The following is a 21,544-nucleotide window of genomic DNA, read 5'->3' on the forward strand; positions in this document are numbered from 1 at the left end:
AGACTTCCCCTCATATCACACACACGGCTCTGTGTAGAAGTCTGTGAGGCTGTGTGAGAAGAAGGAGTGGTGAGGAGCACACAGGGCGGCCTCTACACTGACTGTACACGGGGCTGTACACTGACTGTACACGGGGCTGTACACTTTACTCGGGTCTGCACACTGTAGGCGGCGGCTGTACACTGCCGGTACCCTCTCGCCCTCCTCCGGTCGGTGTCTCCTCATCCTCGGCCTCTGCCCGGACGGAGTCACCATGTCCCAGCACAGTTCAGTCACGGTGATCCGGACCACCACCAGCAGCAGTACCGTCCAGCAGAGCAGCCCGGGACTGGTGGACAGAGACTACCCCGGCTCCATCCCCGCCATCCTCAAGCTGTGCCAGGCGGTAAGAACCCCCTCCATTGTGTGTTATCCCATCTGTAGAAGGACTACAACTCCCAGCAGACTCAGGACAGGTCCCCTCTTGTATTGTAGAACCTGTGTAGGGACGGTTTGGTATATTGTTGTTGGTGTTATCACCCCCTATTATTTTATTAGTAATCTTTCTTCTGTAACAGGTGAGCTCTCCTCTCCTGGAGTGGCTCCTTCTTCCTGCAGGGTCCTATGGAGCCCCCCCTGTGTGCCCCCTTCTGGGGGAGATCACAAGTCTAAGGTTATAGCAGAACCTCCAGAGAGGTCCACATGGGGTACACATGCGCGGTGGCGCTGTGAATTATGGGGGGTGTAGTGTGGAGGAGGGGGATCAGGGCACTTTCTGGGAAGCTGTGCACACTCTTGGGCTGGAAGTTCAGGGAAGCGGCACCATTGGAATTACATGTGCCTCCGCTAAGCTGGTCTAGCCATATTTCTTAAAGCGGTAGTAAAGCACGGCCGTATTTAAAAAAAACAAAAAAAAAAAAAAAAACACCTGTAAGGCAATTGCATAATGTGCTAGTAGGCATGGCGTACTAGCACATTATGAAATACTTACCTTGGAACAAAGCCCTCCAGGTCACGCTGTCACTGCTGAGAGGGGGACATCCTTCCCAGTCTTTCTTCCAGGTTGGCAGGCTTCGGCAATGTGAGTGGGCGGAGCAAAAATGACGTCAATATATACGATGCGGGAATCCCGCAAATCCACTGCAGGTTCCCCCATCGCATTCAAATCGCAGGCAGTTCACACTTCCATATGCGATTTGCGGGGGGTGTCAGTACAAAGTTAACACCCCCAGATCACTTTGCATATTACAGTGCAAACTGTCAATTTGGACATGAATTGGATCGCATAGGTGTAAACACTCATGCGATCCGATTCTGGCACGGACCAAAAAAAGGGTCCTGGATGACTTTGGTCCGAATGCGATGTGAATTCAGCCATGCAATTTGTATGGCTGAATTTGCAATGCACAGACATCACATGCGATTTGCAGAACAGTGCGCTCCGAATCACATGCGATGTCTGACATCCCTATAGTGTGAACTGTCACTTAGAGCACCTGTGCTGGTCACATCAAATGGTTTGTCCCAACCCACTACAGTCTTGAGCCTTCTCCGGTCATTTCAAAATCAAAAATGTGTTTAGCTCTATTGGTGCTACAGCTTTAATGATTAAAAATAATCATTAACAACATCTGGACAACCTCTCTATATATTTACTGTGTGTGTGTGTCTATATATATATATATATATAATGTGTGTGTATATCCTGTTATCTGTTGTTACAAAGCATGTAGCTGGAATAAAGCTGCATTGACCCCTAGTTCTGTGGGAATCAGATCATGGTTTCTTCATCATTGGTTTGGTTATTAAGGAATGTTCCATTTCCATAGGGATGAATGGCACAACATTACAAGTCACCTTATGAGTAAAGCTGGAGCTGGTAATAAGTAAACATTAATAGATGACATGTAAGCCTCACACAGAGGAGGGACGGCAGACTTGTACGGTGTGTCATCAGTAACACACTATATTTGGCAAGTGAAGGACGCCCACAGAATCTTACTAAACTCTTTTACACAGAATATTTCATTTAGAAGCAGTATAAACATCAGACATATGCTGTATGAATTTATAGCGGGAGAGAAGCCCAGACTGTGCTATATGTCTACATCTTAGCAAATCGTCTACATTTAAAGTCATGGACTTTGTGTGGACACATAGAAGAGGAACTGAGTACCATAAAAACAACTTTATTAAAAATCTATTCTACAACATTAACCACTTTACCACAGGAGGATTTTGCTGTGTTACGTCCAGGCCACTTTTTGCGATTCGGCACTGTGCGACTTTAACGGACAATTGCACGGTCGTGCAACGCTGTACCTAAACAAATTTTACGTCCTTTTTTTCCCACAAACAGAGCTTTCTTTTGGTGGTATTTGATCACCTGTGTGATTTTTACTTTTTGCGCTATAAACAAAAAAAGAGCGACAATTTTGAAAAAATAACAATATTTTTCACGTTTTTTTATATGAAATTCCCCCCAAAAAAATGTAAAAATCAAATTTTTTTTACATTTTTGGCCAATTTGTTTTCTGCTACATATTTTTGGTAAAAAAAGTTTGCAATAAGTGTATTTTGATTAGTTTGCGCAAAAGTTATTGCGTTTACTAAGGGAAATATTTCTGTCATTTTTGGTGGGTTTTTTTTTAACGAGTAATGGCGGTGATCTGCGATTTTTTTTGCCAGACTGCGACATTGCGGTGGACAGATTGGACCCTTGACTGACATTTTTGACACTTTTGGGGGTACCAGTGACATTACTACAGTAATCAGTGCTATATATATGCACTGTTACTGTAAAAATGACACTGGCAGGGAAGGGGTTAATTTTATTTGAGAGGGAGGGGTTAATGTATGCCTGGTGCTTACTGACATGTGTGGGGGGAGGTGACTGAGTGACACAGGGACAGATCGCATGTTCAGTCCCTGCAATCTGACCCTGCCTGTCACTTAGGAGATCCGCCCGCTTTGTTTACACAAGTGGGCGGATCTCCACACTCGATTCCCTGGCGACCAGGGAAGAGCAGCGGAGATCGCCGCTGCTCCTCCCCTGGCCCGACTCCCGCTGTGACTGAACACAGCGGGAGCGAGGCTCCGGCGGCGCGCGCGCGCCGCCCACAAGGGTAGGAGTCCAGCGACGTAGTACCACGTCGCTGGACGATAACGAGCCACATTGCCGCAGTAGCAGCAATGTGAGCAGACGTAAAGTGGTTAAAAATGACTCTCCACATAGGGGTTTACAACATGCAAAGATTCTGATTACAGTTCACATTTGGATTCGACACGTTTCGGGAATCCTTCATGTAACAGAATCAGTACACTGGATCCCACTCCTAATCTTTATTAGAGTGATATCAGCAAGTAGGCAATACTGGAATTCATAGCATATGTATGTTGCCCATAGAGGTGCAAATGAGTAAAGGCTCGGCCTCGTACGCACTATAAGAAAATCAGGCGAACATTTTCACCCAAAGAATTTTCGTACGATTTTCATATAGTGTGTACACAACAGGGGTATACAATGTACGGTTAACAGCAAACACACACCTCATAGGTTGAACTGGATGGACTGTTGTCTTTTTTCGACCTCACAAACTATGTAACTATATGTAATAGGGCTGCAACTAACGATTATTTTGTCTGTCGACTAATCTAGCGATTATTTTTCCGATTAGTCGACTAATCTAACGATTATTTTTATTTTATTTTTTTGCTTAATTGAGTGTTCCTTTTTTGATTAGCTAATTAATCCTTTGAATAACAAAAAGTAAAGACCCCTCAGTAAGCCCTCCCACCTAGTGCAGACCCCTCAGTAAGCCCTCCCACCTAGTACAGACCACTTAGTAAGCCCCCCTCCCAGTGCAGACCCCTCAGTAAGCCCTCCAACCTAGTACAGACCACTTAGTAAGCCCCCCTCCCAGTGCAGACCCCTCAGTAAGCCCTCCCACCTAGTACAGACCCCTCAGTAAGCCCTCCCACCTAGTACAGACCCCTCAGTAAGCCCTCCTACCTAGTACAGACCACTTAGTAAGCATCCCTCCCAGTACAGACCCCTCAGTAAGCCCTCCTACCTAGTACAGACCACTTAGTAAGCCCCCCTCCCAGTGCAGACCCCTCAGTAAGCCCTCCCACCTAGTACAGACCACTTAGTAAGCCCCCCTCCCAGTGCAGACCCCTCAGTAAGCCCTCCCACCTAGTACAGACCACTTAGTAAGCCCCCCTCCCAGTGCAGACCCCTCAGTAAGCCCTCCCACCTAGTACAGACCACTTAGTAAGCCCCTCTCCCAGTGCAGACCCCTCAGTAAGCCCTCCCACCCAGTACAGACCCCTCAGTAAGCCCTCCTACCTAGTACAGACCACTTAGTAAGCCCCCCTCCCAGTACAGACCCCTCAGTAAGCCCTCCTACCTAGTATAGACCACTTAGTAAGCCCCCCCTCCCAGTGCAGACCCCTCAGTAAGCCCTCCTACCTAGTACAGACCACTTAGTAAGCCCCCCTCCCAGTACAGACCCCTCAGTAAGCCCTCCTACCTAGTACAGACCACTTAGTAAGCCCCCCTCCCAGTGCAGACCCCTCAGTAAGCCCTCCCACCTAGTACAGACCACTTAGTAAGCCCCCCCTCCCAGTGCAGACCCCTCAGGCTCACCTGCAATCACATGATGCTGCTGGAGTGGCGCGTGACGTCTCATCTGTGTGGGACAGTGGGAGGGATCATCGGCGTTGGCGGCAGTCTGCAGCCACAGAGAGTCAGCTCAGTTGATGCGCAGGCGTAGCCGCCCCGGGACGTCATGCCGCTCACAGCGGCTGACGTAGAAGAGCCGGACACTCTGGACTGGAGCGCAGCGGGGGCCGGGGGCGGGGCAGTGCAGCCTGCAGCGGCCCCAATCAATGCAGCGGCCCGGCCGGCAATGCGAGAAGGGGGCGTGTGACGTCACGTGTGACGCGTCGATGCCTTTTACGCACGTCAACGTATTTCTGTAGTCAACGTAATCGATTACGTCGACGCATCGTTGCAGCACTAATATGTAACTATGTAACTTTCCACAGCCGATTCAGAAATTCCGTACGAAAATTATCGAAGGGACAAACTCCAAAATTTTTCTTGTATGGAAAAAAAATTAACAATTTTCATACAATTTTTGTACAAGAAAAATCATAAAAGAAAGACTGCCCATGATCAAAAACAATAAACAACAAAAAAAAAATAGCCCTCGAATTTTCGTTCATCGGTTCCGATTTGCTGTGAAACAACGAGGAAAATCGCATGATAATTCGCCCAATTTTTTTAATGTGTACCCCACTTAAGCCAAGGTGCAGCCACTGGAAAATTAGGGTACATTCAGTAAACAGCCAATGGTCTTGTACACACAATCTTAACCATTTTCTGACCGTATAACTTAGATACTTAGTACGTGATCCGACACGTCGGGGTCTGGGGCACGCATGCACGCCGCTGGCAGCCCACTACTAGTGATTATACACAGCGGGAGCTGGTGGGCGGGTCCGCCGTTTTGATGTCCGCCAGCACCCGCAGATCCTTTAGTACAGAGGGAGAACGGCGGCCTGCCTGTGTAAAGAAGGTAGATCGCTGTTCTGTCAGTACAGAAGACATGGATCCTGTGTTCCTGCAAAGCAGGGACCCGGATCTATGCTTTCCCCTAGTACAAGCACCTCCCCCACAGTAAGAAAACACTAGCTGGGCACACAGTTAACCCTTTAAACGCCACTGATGTTAACCCCTTCCCAGCCAGTGTCATTAGTACAGTGACAGTGTATATTATTTAGCACTGATCACTGTATTAGTGTCACTAGTCCCCAAAAAGTGTTAGTGTCTGATTTGTCTGCCGCAATATCGCAGTCCTGCTATAAGTCGCTGATCGCCTCCATTACTAGTAAAAAAAAATTAAAAAAATTAAAAATTATCCCATAGTTTGTAGACGCTATAACTTTTGTGCAAACCAATCAATATGCACTTATTGGGATTTTTATTTACCAAAAATTTGTAGCAGAATACATATTGGTCTAAACTGATGAAGAAATTTGATTTTTTTTCATTTTTTTTTTTTTTATTGGGTATGTTATATAGTAGAAAGAAAAAAATATAGTTTTTTTTACAAAAATGTCAGTCTTTTTTTGTTTATGGCGCAAAAAATAAAGACCACAGTGGTGATCAAATACCACCAAAAAAAGCTCTTTTTGTGGGGAAAAAGGAAGTAATTTGCACGCCCGCGCAGTTGTCAGTTAAAATAACTCGCAAAAAATGGCCTGGTCAGGAAGTGGGGGGGGTAAACCTTCTGGAGGGCAAGTGCTTAAAATAAAAGGACCAACTTCCCAATGGGGAACCATCCAGACCCAATGTAAGTCCCCATAAGGACAGCAAGGTAGTCAAAGCTAGTTGATTGGCATAGGTACATGTGTTGTGTTTTTGTGACAGGTACACTTAGGATGAGGATAATGAGTTCAAACGTTGTTTGATTCCCGTTTAGTCGCCTTTATTTACTATTTCCAGATATATTCAAAGCAGAACTCCAGCCATAAATAAGAAAATAAAAAAATGAATAGCTAAAAAAACATAAAATAACAGAACAAGTCAGATATTTCCCACACAGTACATATTTTCTGTCACTAGATGCCGTCATTCTAATGGTCAGCAACTTTGAAACCACTTCCTCTGAGCCCAGTTCATCCTGGACCATTCTGTAACTGGTCAGTGAAGGAAAGGAAGCACAGTGATGAGCTCTTCTTTTTGTCCCTCTGCTCTCTTTTTTCCTATCAGTATGCTTCTTGTCAGGACATGAATTGATTGGGGTCTTGTGCTGCTTCTTCTTTTCACACTCCAGCCCTGCTATAAAGATGCTGTTATCGGGTCACATTCAGGTCGGTGTAGTATTGGGGAGCAGCCTCATTCTTACTTGAATTTTACAGACATTTACTGTTAAATCTGCTCTCCAGCTTATGAGCAATACATACATTAATGCAGTTGGGTGGGTTGGCCATTAACAGTAGTTGTTTGTATACTGAGCATAACTGTGTTGTGAATAATTAATACCATTTATCTCAGACTCTAAAATACTGGCCTAAGCGGAGAGATTGATACTCCTGCTGTTTCTTCTGAAACTGTGAATTTGCACTTAGTTGGTTGTGGTTTGGAAATGATAACAAGTGAACGGTCTTTCTTCATTGACTTACGTGTCCTAGTGAAACGAGAACTGTCTATAGAACTATCTGTAGCTGGCTTTCAGAAAGGCAGCAAATGGTTTGTGCCTTTATATTAGGTACTGTATGTACTTTACTGTAGAAAATCAGCTTTTGGTACGTAAAGTGGACCTTCATCCTCTTTTCCCCTTTCCATAATATTACTTCTCACCCCTGCCTTTCACACAATCGCTAATTAATATATATACAGTATACATACAGTATCTCACAGAAGTGAGTACACCCCTCCCATTTTTATAAATATTTTATTATATCTTTTCATGTGACAACACTGAAGAAATGACACTTTGCTACAATGTAAAGTAGTGAGTGTACAGCTTGTATGACAGTGTAAATTTGCTGTCCCCTCAACACACAGCCATTAATGACAAAACCGATGGCAACAAAAGTGAGTACACCCCCAAGTGAAAATGTCACAATTGGGCCCAAAGTGTCAACATTTTGTGTGGCCACCAATATTTTCCAGCACTGCCTTAACCCTCTTGGGCATGGAGTTCACCAGAGCTTCACAGGTTGCCACTGGAGTCCTCTTCCACTCCTCCATGATGACATCATGGATGTTGGAGACCTTGCGCTCTTCCACCTTCCATTTGAGGATGGCTCACAGATGCTCAATAGGGTTTAGGTCTGGAGACATGCTTGGCCAGTCCATCACCTTTTCCCTCAGCTTTTTTTAGCAAGGCAGTGGTCATCTTGAAGGTGTGTTTGGGGTCATTATCATGTGGAATACTGCCCTATGGCCCAGTCTCCGAAGGGAGGGGATCATGATCTGCCTCAGTATGTCACAGTACATGTTGGCATTCATGGTTCCCTCAATGAAGTGTAGCTCCCCAGCGCCAGCATGCTCACGCAGCCCCAGACATGACACTCTTACCACCATGGTTGACTGTAGGCAAGACGCACATGTCTTTGTACTCCTCGCCTGGTTGCAGCCACACACGCTTGACACCATCTGAACTAAATAAGTTTATCTTGGTCTCATCAGACCACAGGACATGGTTCCAGTAATCCATGGCCTTAGTTTGCTTGTTTTCAGCAAACAGTTTGTGGGCTTTCTTGTGCATCATCTTTAGAAGAGGTTTCTTTCTGGGACGACAGCCATGCAGACCAATTTGATGCAGTGTGTGGCGTATGGTCTGAGCACTGACAGGCTGACTCCCCACCCCTTCAACCAGCAATGCTGGCAGCACTCATATGTCTATTTCCCAAAGACAACCTCTGGATATTTCGCAGAGCATGTGCACTCAACTCCTTTGGTTGACCATGGCAAGGCCTGTTCTGAGTGGAATCTGTCCTGTTAAACCGCTGTATGGTCTTGGCCACCGTGCGTTTCAGGGTCTTGGCAATCTTCTTATAGCCTAGGTCATCTTTATGTAGAGCAGCAATTCTTTTTTTTAAGATCCTCAGAGTTCTATGCCATGAGGTGCCATGTTGAACTTACAGTGACCAGTATGAGAGAGTGAGAGCGATAACACCAAATATAAGACACCTGCTCCCCATTCACACCTGAGACCTTGTAGCACTAACGAGTCACATGACACTGGGGAGGGAAAATAGCTAATTGGGCCCAATTTTGACTTTGTTGCCATAGATTTGGACATTATTGGCTGTGTTGAGTTATTTTGAGGGGACAGCAAATTGACACTGTTATGCAAGCTGTACACTCACTACTTTACATTGTAGCAAAGTGTCATTTCTTCAGTCCCGGTTCACACTTGTGCAATGCGGGAAGGCAGCGAATTTGCAGCCTGTTCCCGCATCGCAAACGCACCCCTGGCAGTTCACACTGCCATATGCGATATGCAGGGGGTGTCAATTAAATGTTAACGACACCCCCAGTTTGATCGCATATCGCAGTGCGATCTGACAGTTCGCACAGGATCGGATCGCACAAGTGTGAACCACTGTGCGATCCAATCCTGATGCGGCTGGAAAAAAGGGTCATGTGCGTGTTTGGTGTGGATACAGTGCGAATTCAGCCATGCAAAGTGTATGGCTGAACTCGCATCTGCACATCCGATCGCATGTAATGAAGGAGCAGTGCGCTCCGAATTATATGCGATCACCGCACTCGCACAAATGCTAACCGGCCCTCAGTGTTGTCACATGAAAATATATAATAAAATATTTACAAAAATGTGAGGGATGTACTCACTTTTGTGAGATACTGTATACACAGTATGCATGAATAATTCCTTTTTTTTTTTTTTTTTTTTTTTTTTTTTTAATTATTTTTTAGAAGGCAGACACACACTACCATGTTACTTGTCTAGGCAAGAATGATATAGTCCCAGCTGCCCGGAGCCTCCCAGATACTCACGTCATGCATCTTTAGGGGGCTTCAGGGCAATCTACAACACATGTGCCGAAGCATGTCAATAAGGCTCCTTTCACACACTCCGTCCGTTGGACGGAGTCCGTTTTTCTCAGTGGGGGATCGAGCCGCCGATCCCTCGCTGAGCAGGAGGATGACAGCTGTGTCTCTGCGCTGTGTGCGGAGACACAGCTGACAGTTCCCCATGCATCTCTATGGGGGAAATCGGATGTCAACGGACCGTCAGTCCGTTCTCACCCGATTCCATCCAATCCCATCCGCTGGACGGATGGAAAATAGGGTTTCCATCCGTCCAGATTTGACGGATCGGATTGGGTCGATGTCAGCGGACATGTCTCCGCTGACATCCGATGCCCCATAGGAATGCATGGGGGGACCGTTCAGATCCGCCAAAAAAACGGACAGGCGGATCTGAACGGTCCGCCTGTGTGAAAGGGGCCTAAGGGTCCGGATGCAAAATCCAGGAAGAAATAGCAGGCTCCCGATGATGTAAGAAAAGAAGATGGGACAGGATGGGAAGCAGGAGAGCTGCGAATCCTAACAGAACAATGCTGGATTTGCTGGATCTTTGAGTATAATGTAAAAGGGGCATGAAAATGGAAATTCCTCTTTAAAGTGATTGTAAACGTTCACCTTGTAAAACAATCCATCCAATTTAAAATAAAAATAAAAGGCAAAACATTTTTGTATAGATATATAAATATCTTTTTCCCCTTTATTTATAAGTGATCACATTCCCTCTGTTCTCCGCTGCATAAGAGCCGGGGTTAGGAGAAGCACTGAGCTTGCCAGTGAATGGGTGTGTCAGGACAAGTCTGATCATTGGAGGAGAGTAAACTAAGGCTGGCCATACACTATACAATTTTCTTGTTCAACTTTCCTTTAGATTTACCAAAACCATGTAATATAGGGTCAAACCTAAACGCTTTCAATTTGTATGCAGTCAGGCAGGCCCTTGCACTACATAGTTTAAGGTAAATCTAAAGGAAATTGAACAAGAAAATTGTATAGTGTATGGCCAGCCTAAGTTCCCAGCACAGCTAAAGTTCTGACCACTGTGTGCTCTCCTGCTTAGTGTGGTCAGTTTTTAATATTAAAGCAGAGGGACTGGCAGGAACACCAGGGATTTCCCACAAAGGAAGCAATACAAAGAGAACAGGATACTTTTTCATACAAGTACATGGTACAGCAGCCACATATCAGGAATATGAGGTGTTGGGGTAAAAAATGCTTTAATCGTCTACCTCTATTTGCCTAAGGTATCTGCTTATTTTTAGGACTGTGACGATCGCCTGAAAAGACGATTGTTTTTAAGCGGCAACTCATTCCAATTTTTCCTCTGGTTTCTGGAAATGTCATCATTCCTTTTTAATTTTTACATGCCCAGCAACTGTCAGTAAACAAGAAGGCATAATGCTAAGAGATTTATGCCAGGAGCAGGATAGAGGAACTTAGGCATTCCAAACTTTGAAGCAAAGGCTTTCTGTAGTTGGCAGGGTACCTTGTATGTGCTTTGTATTCAAATGTGTTTATTATTGGGACTGTTCTGGCCTATGCCCCAACTATGTCTGCCAACCTTCCGGGTGCTAGATGTATTTAAACCTATTAAAGCTGTACAAAGAGCAGTGATAACCAATCGCAGCCAGGCATATTCCACTTTTCGTAACTTGTTCACACCTGAGCATTTTCCCCCTCGTAAAACGCTCATCTCTGAAGTCTCAAAACGCCCAACAAGTAAAATCCCATTAATTTCTATGGCCCCTGTTCACATATGAGCATTTTGTCACCTGAAGCAAAATGCCTGAAGCTCAAAAAAGTACATGAGCTTCTTTTTTGGCTGATTACCAGCATTTTTGTAAGATGTCAATGCCTGCCTCAAAAATGAAAAACGCCAAAAAAAAAAACACCTTAAAAACGCCCCCCAAAAAAACCACCTGGAAATGATACTCAGGTGTGAATGGAGTCAAAGCGATACTAAGGTCTTGTTTTTTCTTTCGGTAAAAATAAACATGTTATTCTTACTTGCTCTGTGCAGTGGTTTTGCACATACAGTATATCTATAAAGAGAGATTCTAGTGATTTTGTAAACTATAGTATTTAATGACTATATATTGGAGCTGCACGATTCTGGATAAAACGAAAATCACAATATTTTTTGCTTAAAATAAAGATCAAAATTCTCTCACGATTCTCAGCGTAACATCTTTCACATTATACAAAAAAATTGGGCTAACTTTACTGTTTCGTATATATATATATATATATATATATATAAAATGTTTGGGGGTTTAAGTAATTTTCAAGCAAAAAATACTGATTTTAGCTTGTAAGCAACAAGTGTCAGAAAAAGGCTTAGTCTTTAGGTGGTTAAACTGACCTCATTTAGGCCTCTTGCACACTGCAGTTTAAAAAAGCTCAGTACAGCTTTTTTTTTTTTTTTTTGTCTGAGCTAAAATGCCGCCCATTCATTGTAATGTGCCTTTGCACACAGGCGCGTAAATGAGCGCCGTGCATTCTTCAGTAAGAAGAAAATAGAAAAATCTGCATTTTTGGACAGTAATTTACGCATAATGCGCATGATTGCTAACAAATGAATGCACGCGAACATACTGTCGATCTGAAAAAAATGCTAATTTGCATATTTTACAAGAATGCGAGAATACATTTGCGCGAAATGACACGAATTTGCGCGAACGCATATGCACGAAAATGGATGTATTTCAATAAGACAAATACGCCTGAAATTTACGGCTTCAAAAGGATATTCAAAGAAAAATAAGGGTTGGGACTTTACATGAGGCTCACAAAGACATGTGCCTCCATCCCTTTTATATCATGAAATTATTAAAAGTTTGGGACTTTAGAATAAAGTGCTATTAGTGCATTCATTACCTGAATCACTTGCACTAATAGCACTTTATTATTATTTATTTATAACCATTTTTTGGATCATATATATCACATTGCACTTTATAATTCAGTTGGAATTTCACTACACCAATCGCATGCTCTCAGTTTCTTTTATGATATAATTATTATTAATTTATTTAGCTGGAAGATCAAATCACTTTCTTATTTGGATAATTGAGGGCTCACCGGCCAGAATTCACTGGCCAAACATATCACTTTTGTACACGTGTGTGTGTGTGTGTGTGTGTATATATATATATATATATATATATATATATATATATATATATATATATATTAGATATATACAGTTTGGTGGTATGCACACTGGTATTTGCACTATTCCACTTTATATTTATATTTATATAATTTTATAGAACACATATATATATTTTCTGTGGATACACTGTTTTGCATATTGCACTTTATATTTATATGAATTTATATATATGAAATGTTTTTTCTGTACATGAGCTATCGATTTACCCACATTTTTATACACCTTTTAGGCACCGCCAATTACCTCACTGATGAAAGGGTATTAACACATGTACATGCATGTTGAAATGCGATACATACAGGTGGTTGTAGCGACAATTCAGTTGAATACATGGTAAAATAAAAATGGTACAGTAAAATTGCTTCCTCTAGATCTCAACGCATTTCGTGAGTAAACACTTTATCAGGAGCGGGTGCAACTCATGTATCTAGAAAAAATATGTACATGTATAGGTAAGATAGTCTTATGTGTAGCTAGTAAACAACTTTATAAATCCAACCCTTGTGATATTCAAACTCACAGATAGATTCCAATCGGAGTCACAGAATGTATAAGGTAGCGCGCCATCAGAGGCTATGGCCATAGGGCCATACACCTTATCTAAAGTCCCAAACTTTTATTAATTTCAAAAGGAGATGCTCAAACAGGAGTATCGTGTGTAAGAGGCCTTAGTGCCGGTTCACACTAGTACGACTTGTCAGGCCACTTGGTCAGCCTGACAAGTCGTGCACCGTCCATTGTTTGGTACAGGACCGGTTCTAATAGGAGCGACACAAGTCCCTCCGACTTAGAAAAAGGGTCCTGTACTACTTCGGGGCGACTTGCATAGACATTCATTTTATGAAGTCCGTGCAAGTCGCACCAAAGTCACGGTGCATGCGACTTCACAGGTCTCCCCTGAAGTCGTGCCGCTTCACTGTGAAACGGCACTTACAGATGTTCATTCCCTTGATCTAAAAGAAGGAAATGATACATTGTAAAACATTGTGTTTATAGTTCTCTCCAAGCCTAAGCAATGATGATAAACATTTGCTGGAGGCTCTTTTTTTTGACAGCTGTGAATCAGCAGAGAACAGCTCTGCTCTGTATGTACTGAGGAAATACCGTTTTAAGTTCGTGAGGGGGATGAATCGAGATCGCGATTTTTTTAACGATTAAACGTGAAGCTCTACTATATACATATATATAATTACTTTCATAATTCATGATTTTTTTTTTTTTAATAAATTGTGTTGAGGCAGCCTTTAAAGCCAAATTCTGCATGTTTCCTGCCAAGTTATGTGGGTGATATTTTTATTTTTTCTTTTATATACAATGTATTTATTTCATGAGACTTTCTACAAAAATATCCACAGTAACATTTACCTGCAGAGCATACCTTTGCTAGACACAATTGTTCTACAGTCCTCTGTCTGTGTGCATATATCATGTTACAGAATAAATGGGCCTTTTCTCTTGACTGCTAGGAAACCGTACACAGATTTTATTCTGTACTATTCCATTAAATATCGCCTTGTCTAAGTGAAATTCCATTTACAGAAGTTTCTGAAACTTCTATTTAACGTGTTTATAGAACATTCCAGGTTGGTGGATGGCGAGGATCCACAAGCTGCCAGTACTAGTAAACAGAGTTGGCTATAAAAAGTTGCAAAGCTCCTACAGTCTGATGTCATTTTTGTAAGACACTCAGTACTTCTGTAATAATGGAGTCAAATATCCAGCAGTTTAGGAGATGATCTGCATTAAGGAGAAGCTACTTGTCAAAAAAATATAATGTGGCCTATTTGTATTAGAAGCCGAACCTGTGTTGAAACTACAGCCAGCAGTTCTGTGGAAAATTATAACAGCGCTGTGACTTATAAAAAGTTATGAAACAATTTTCCATGGCAACTTCTTGTTCTGCTGATTTTTAATGAGGTTTCACTGGCTGCACCCCAGATTTATCTAAAACTGCGATCTATTGGTCTGCAAAGTTAAAAATGGCTATTTGGTTTCAGTAATGTTAATTGAAGGGGTGGTTAACTTATTAGTTGTTATTATTATTATTATATATGCATTATGGTGGCTCCATGAACAGCATGCAGCTGTCACACCTACATACCCAAAGGGAAATTCCTTTGCCTCAGTAAAGCTGATTTTATTAAGTGGGTGTAAGGGAAAAAATGTGGGAAAAAACATTTGCAATTAAAGAAGAAAAGCTCTATCATCATGATCCTTTTATCAGATCAATCAACAATAATGTGCAGCGCTTTAATAAATATGAAAAACACCTCCGTGCTAGATAGCACGTTACAAATCACTAGGATCCCAATGTATAAAATGTCCAAAAAAAAAAAAATTACAGTCACCTTGAAGACAATAAAGTGTATTCAATGCTGGTGAACTTCCACCACAGATGTCTCATGTGAGGCCTAGCAAAACGACATGATCTTTAGATTATAGAAAGGTTATGTATGGCGTACGTTGTTATACACACCCGCCTCACTGGCACTCTTCAGGAACCACCCACTGGTTACAGGCTGGACAAAGGTTTACGTTAGGCACTCTGCTGTATACAAATGTGGCCCAAAAAGCACTCCCAAATTCCTCGCATATGGCATAGCTAGCAATCTAATCTTGCTCCAAGGCCCCCATGCAACCACGTTAAAAAAAAAAAAAACTTGAGAAAAGTAGACCCATGCTCTACATAGTGTAAATCTGGCAGGGATTTTATTAAAAAGAACTAAAATTACATTTACATGAGCAGGAAATGAAACGGTATTTACAAGTCAACTAAATTCCACTTCCAGTGCGAGATGACGTCAGCGTAGCTCCTCCCTGGCTAGTTTAGTAAAAAAGGACATCCTTAAATGGCAAGGACGCTATGCTATGTCATCTCCCTAATGAAAGCAAAGCAGATACCAAACATTGATCTAAATCAAAGATGGCCACCACAATACCAAGCCTCATTTTAGATGTAAGATGGCCTCCGCAATGCCTCAGAAGGACCAGGCCTCATTCTGATTTTGAAAATGGCTTCTAATACCTAAATACATTGATCTTAATCAAAGATGGCTGCCGCAATACCAAGCTTCATTCTAGATGTAAGATGGCCACCGTAATACCACAGAGGATCAAGCCTCTTTCTGGATTCAAAATGGTTTCTGATGACTGAATACCATTACTAGCGCGCTATCTTGAGGAAATTTAAAGTATAATATTGAAAATTATGATTCAAAAAACCTCATCAAGCTATACAAATTATTAAATAATGATTCATTTGATACCCCTAGGGAGCCTAAAGTTAAGCAAATATCTCAAATTCATATATTTATGTCTAACAATAAATATAAGAATGTAAGTGCATCTTGTATAATTTATTTTCATATAATAATAACATTCTAAATATACAATATCGATACATAAGTAACAAAAAATTATGTGAAATTAAAATCAGTAAAATCAATAAATTAAAAAAACAATATTAAAAACCCAATATTAAAAAAAGAAAGATTTAGGAAGAATATTAGTTAATAAAAGCATTGATAATACAATCAGTGTTTAAACCATATTTGGAATAAAGCTTCAGGTTATAAATCCAAACGATACACTTCTCTCCTTGGGGCGCTGCCTCTAGCACGGTGGTGTTTTTCATATTTTTTTAAAGCGCAGCTAATTATTGTTTACTGATTAGTGTGCTATGGTAAATATCGCCTAGCGTGCTTGCAGCTAATGTTCAAATAATATGTTTCACCATTAGCACGGTTTCTCACTTATCATTTATCCACTAATGCACATGTTCTCTCCACATGTTTTCTTCCAGAATTTAGCTATAAATAATTGGGCTGCAAGAAAAAATAAAGAATGGCTTGTTTGTGTTGCCCTTTTCTTGTATAATCTATATTTAAAGAATGTTTAATATTTTTAAAATAGACCGTACAAATGGTTAGAATCATAGGTGTCCATAGGTGTGCGCACCCTTTTGCATTAGGGTGTGCATCCCAAAGCTCAAACACATATGCATGAATGCGTGTCTATATATATATATATATATATATATATATATATATATATATATATATGGTCTTGGCACATTATTCTCCCTGATAGTATCCAAAACAAAGACAGATGACCGCACTCAGGATCTTGATGAAAACATAGAAGTATTTATTCCTCACCACAGGTTACAAACTTGACAGTACATCAAAGGAACAGGTAATAGGTTGACGCGTTTCACAATACTGTAGATCGCTTACTCATAACCACACCAACATATGCAAATCCAGCATTGGATTATACCCCTAAATAAAGATAAAACTTTTCACACATTGTTAACTCAGTTACAGTGATCTACTTGCCAGCAAAATTTATTTTTACACTTGAGTTGTATGAATGTGTGGAAAGCTTCTGGATAGAACATCGATGATCACACACTAGTCCAATTCATAAAAAAAAATAGTATACATTCTATCCATTTGAGACGGAAATGAGGTACGGCTTTAAGCAAATCCATGCAGGTGCATGTTCCCTGCATGAGACGCAAGTATTCGGCCATGTGAACGAGACCAAAGGAGGTATATGAAACAAACACATTGAACTGCAGTTCATGGACTTGATAGGCACAGTCAAAGTACAATAAAATTACAAAGCTTTATCGATGCACAAAAAAGGAATTTAAAAACATTGCTGCATTTTGCACCTAAAGTCAGTAAGGGCTCATGCACATTGCAGCTCAAAGAAGCTGCTCCTTCAGGCTTTTGAACTTTTTGAGCTCTTATTTTTCCTGCTTGGAAACTCCCCTTCATGTTAGCTAATGTTCCCATGCACACTGTGGCTTTTTCAGGAGTTTACAAGCATATGCTATTACAGGCAGCAAAAAAACCCCACCAAACTTGCATTTTTTAGAGGAGCTTTTGAGCAGAAAAGACTGAGCGCCCAAAAATGTGCAAAAGAGCATGAAAAAAACATGAAAAAGCTCAAAGAAGCTCGAAAACACACACAAAAAAAGGAAAAATTAGCCGAGGGGAGGGTTTAAGAAAAAAAACGCTTATGCTCAAAAATGCTCAAAGGAGCTCAAAAAAGCTCAATAAAACCGTGCGAAAGAGACCAAAAAAGTACAAGCTTCTTCAAGCTGAAATAAAAGCTCAAATGCCTGTAAAAGCAGCCTTTTTTTTGAGCTCCAGTGTGCATGGGCCCTTAAAGTGTTGGCCTAATACAATTCCCCCAAGCAATCTAATTACAGATTTTTTATCCAATTGGTATGAATAGTAGGAGATTCCACCACCCCTTGACAAGAGCCTCAACATGTTTTGCGAAGTTCGATTTCTCAGGAGCACAAGGTGCTGATATAAAAATGCTACAAATTTGTAGGTCAGAACCAATGACCCAGGGAAGATTTACCACACAGAGGACCATTGACACAAAGCCCAGGTCTAAACAAAAGCATCAGCTGGATATATACTACAATCTAAACGTAGGTGCAGATGGCATTCCTTATAGAAATTCCATTAAAGTGGATGTAAACCCTCACATATACCCAGTGAAGCGAACAGCCACAGATGAGAGATGAAACAAATCTACATCATTTTTACATGTATATCCGCAGTCTTCAGCTTTCTAGATTCTTTGGAAAGTGCACATTGTGTTAGAAATGTTTACTTCCTGTTTCAGCAGTGGGTGTGGAGTCCGGAATACACTGTGTGTGAGCTGATGGGAGGAAAGGCACACCCCCCCCTCCACATAGGCAGAGAAACTAAGAAACTTGCAGAGCTGTGCTCCCCGACACAGATTTTCAGCTGCTTTTATCTCCTGTGTCAGAGAACTTGTCAGAAGTTAGCATGCTGATAACAGAGGAACGGAGCAGCAGAAAGACATGGGACTTGGGGCTTTGGAGAGAGACAAGTAAACAGTACAGATATACAGTATATGTGCATAGGTCAGATTTCATGAATGGGTTTTACATCCACTTTAACCACTTATCCCTGGGTGGACGTCATATGACGGCGGTAAACTTTGCGGTAGTGTACCGGGATGATGCCTCTAGCTAGAGGCATCATCCCGGTACTGTGGTTTAGAGCCGACGGTTGGCTTTCCGTCAGTACCGACCGATGCGGCTCGGGAGCCGCTCGATCGTTACCCGGGGGGGGCGGGAGGGGACGTCCCCCCCCCCCTCCCGCCGCCTTCCGTGGCTTTTACCGGGGCTCCCGTCCCACATCCGCTGGCTGGATGGAGTCCCGATCAATGCCGGAAACGGCTTCGATCGGGTCTCCGATGACGTAACCCGGAGGCGGCGTCCATGACGTCACTTCCGGGTTACTGTGCTGCAAAAGGCGGCAACTTTGAAAAACGGCTGTATGCAAAAACGCAGTTTTCTGCGTTTTGCATACAGGGAAGTGTAGTGGAGGGGTCTAGGGTCTTTTAGACCCTCGATCCCTCCATAAAGAGTACCTGTCACTGCATATTGGTGCCACAAGGGATGTTTACATTGCTTGTGACAGCAATAAAAGTGATCAGATTTTTTTTTTAAAAAACTGTAATAAAGTTAAAAAAATAAATGGGAAAAAAAAAAATTTAGCCGCCCCCGTCACCGTTTGCTCACGCACAAAAAAAAACGTATACGGAAGTCGAGCCGCAAATGAAATCGCTGTTCAAACCACAGATGTGAGGCATCGCCGCGATCGCCAGAGCGTGAGCAATAATTAAAAAAAAAGAGCTACACTAATCGCTGTTCAAACCACACATGTGAGGCATCGCCGCGATCGCCAGAGCGCGAGCAATAATTTAAAAAAAGAGCTACACTCTAACTCTAAACTGGTAACTGTTATATAAATTTAAAGCATCGCCGATTGAGATCTCTATTGACCGTAGTTTGTCGCCATCCCACGGGGGGCGCAATTTTAAACCGTAACATGTTGGGTATCTATTTACTCGGCGTGACATCATCTTTCACAATATAGAAAAAAAATGGGCTAACTTTACTGTTCAGTATTTTTTAAATGCAGTGAAATGTGATTTTTCAAAATTTTTCCAAAAAAATGGCGTTTTAAAGACCGCTGCGCAAATACTACAAAAATATTGCAATGACCGACATTTTATTCTCCAGAGTCTTTGCTAAAAAAATATAATGTTTGGGGGTTCTAAGTAGTTTTCTAGGAAAAAATACTGGTTTTAACTTGTGAACAAAAAGTGTCCGAAATAGGGCTGGGGCTTAAGTGGTTAAGTTTAAAAAAAGTATATGTCCTAATTCGCCAACTAAGGGTCACAAACACACAACGACCAAGTAAGTGGAAGAAGAAGTGGAATTTAGCCATTCTCAATAGGTATATGCTCACTGATGCCAAAAAAGGGTACTGACAGGGCAATGATAACAGACTGACTGCTCTTCAGGCAATAAATAAGGTCCAGCTAAGTGAGTCTTAGTTAGACATCCTCCTAGTATGGGGTCCTCCAAGTCTGAGTGTCTTGGTTGGGGTCCCCATACTACCATATCGTAAACCGTAGAGTTCAATGTGTTAGTTTCATATATCCTGATTATCTTGGGACATGGCAGGGTTGTAATACTAGGGTTAACGAGTCTCCACACTAACACCCAGTGGTTCCTCAGTTATCTACTTTTGAATCCAAAGGAGGAATAGATGGGTCGGTTCCAAAAGAGGGGCAGACCCTCCAAAACCAGGACAGTTTGGAACTATAAAAGAGTACTTGTGTCTACCTTTCTCTGCATAGAAAAATCCAATACCTATATCCACTTGTGAAATAGTATAGTATGTGAAAGACATTCAATTATTTTAGTTATGTAAGGCATTTCCTCCCAAAATGCTGAGATGAGTTAAACATTGTGATGTTCTTTCTTTCTAATGTTTTTTTGGATGACATCAATTTCCTTCGGTATACATATATATATATATACCAGACAGCTGCTAATAGTCTTTCGTGTAACAAGCTACTCCCTTCCTGTTCACCAGTTGAATACTGTTTTCTGATAAATATATATATATATAGCATATTCTAATTTGTGTAGGGCGTAAATGAGGCCAAGTCTCCTCGCTAGCACAGAATACGCTCACTTTTTACCCTTTCTACCTGTAATCACTGAATGACTAGTTTCCTGAAAAACGTTACAAAATAACAGGCTTCCTGTTTTACAGAGGGTGACCTATTCATGTCACTCAGTAGGCGGCATTTTATTGTCTGTTCATTTCTAGAGTGCCTGTTGTTTGAGCATTGTTTGCACAGATTTCATTTTCTCAGAGCAACTGCATTGCACAACATTTGCCCATTTATTCAGGATAATAGAAATAATATTAGGCATCAAGGCCTGTTCTCTCCTTTGTGATTGAAACCAGACCATGTGTGTATGTATATTGTGTAAACCCTGCCAGTGAACTTCTGTTTTTTGCTCTTTTTTGGCCTGTTCAGTATAACATTGAAAGCTTTTTAATATTTCTGCAATATAACTTTGATTATAAGAGAAATCTAGCCCAGCCTAACTCTGTGGTCTACAGAATATGTTACGGAGATGAAGAGAGGGAGGAGATGTTCTGTAGTCCAAACACACTTCCTTCCTAGGGTGACAATGCTGTTTATTTACAGATACAGTTCAGTGAGTTTACTCTAAGAACTTTAAGGTCCCTTTCACACATGGTAGTCCATCGGCAGACTCCGTTTTTCTCAGCGGGGAATCGAACCACCGATCCCCCGCTGAGCAGGCGGATGGCAGCTGTGTCTCCGTGCTGTGTGTGGAGACAGAGCTGCTGGGTTGCCACTCTTCTCTATGGGGGAGTCTGTCCATTCTCATCTGATCCGATCCGCCAGACGGATGGAAAATAGGGTTTCCATCCGTC

At 41.9% G+C, this 21,544-nt stretch overlaps 1 protein-coding gene across 1 annotated transcript in view; it reads left to right on the forward strand.

Moving 5' to 3' along the window:
* The first annotated feature begins 205 nt into the window (after positions 1–205).
* Positions 206–21,544, forward strand: part of CMTM7 (CKLF like MARVEL transmembrane domain containing 7) — a 73,731-nt gene continuing 52,392 nt past the window's right edge. Inside the window, exon 1 of the mRNA XM_082259283.1 lies at positions 206–385. Within this exon, the coding sequence (XP_082115409.1) occupies positions 254–385 (132 nt within the window). The 5' untranslated portion in view covers positions 206–253. The remainder of the gene's footprint in view (positions 386–21,544) is intronic.

This window comes from Pelophylax lessonae, assembly GCF_965119305.1.
Source record: "Pelophylax lessonae genome assembly, chromosome: 5".
In the NCBI taxonomy this organism is placed as follows: Eukaryota; Metazoa; Chordata; class Amphibia; order Anura; family Ranidae; genus Pelophylax; species Pelophylax lessonae.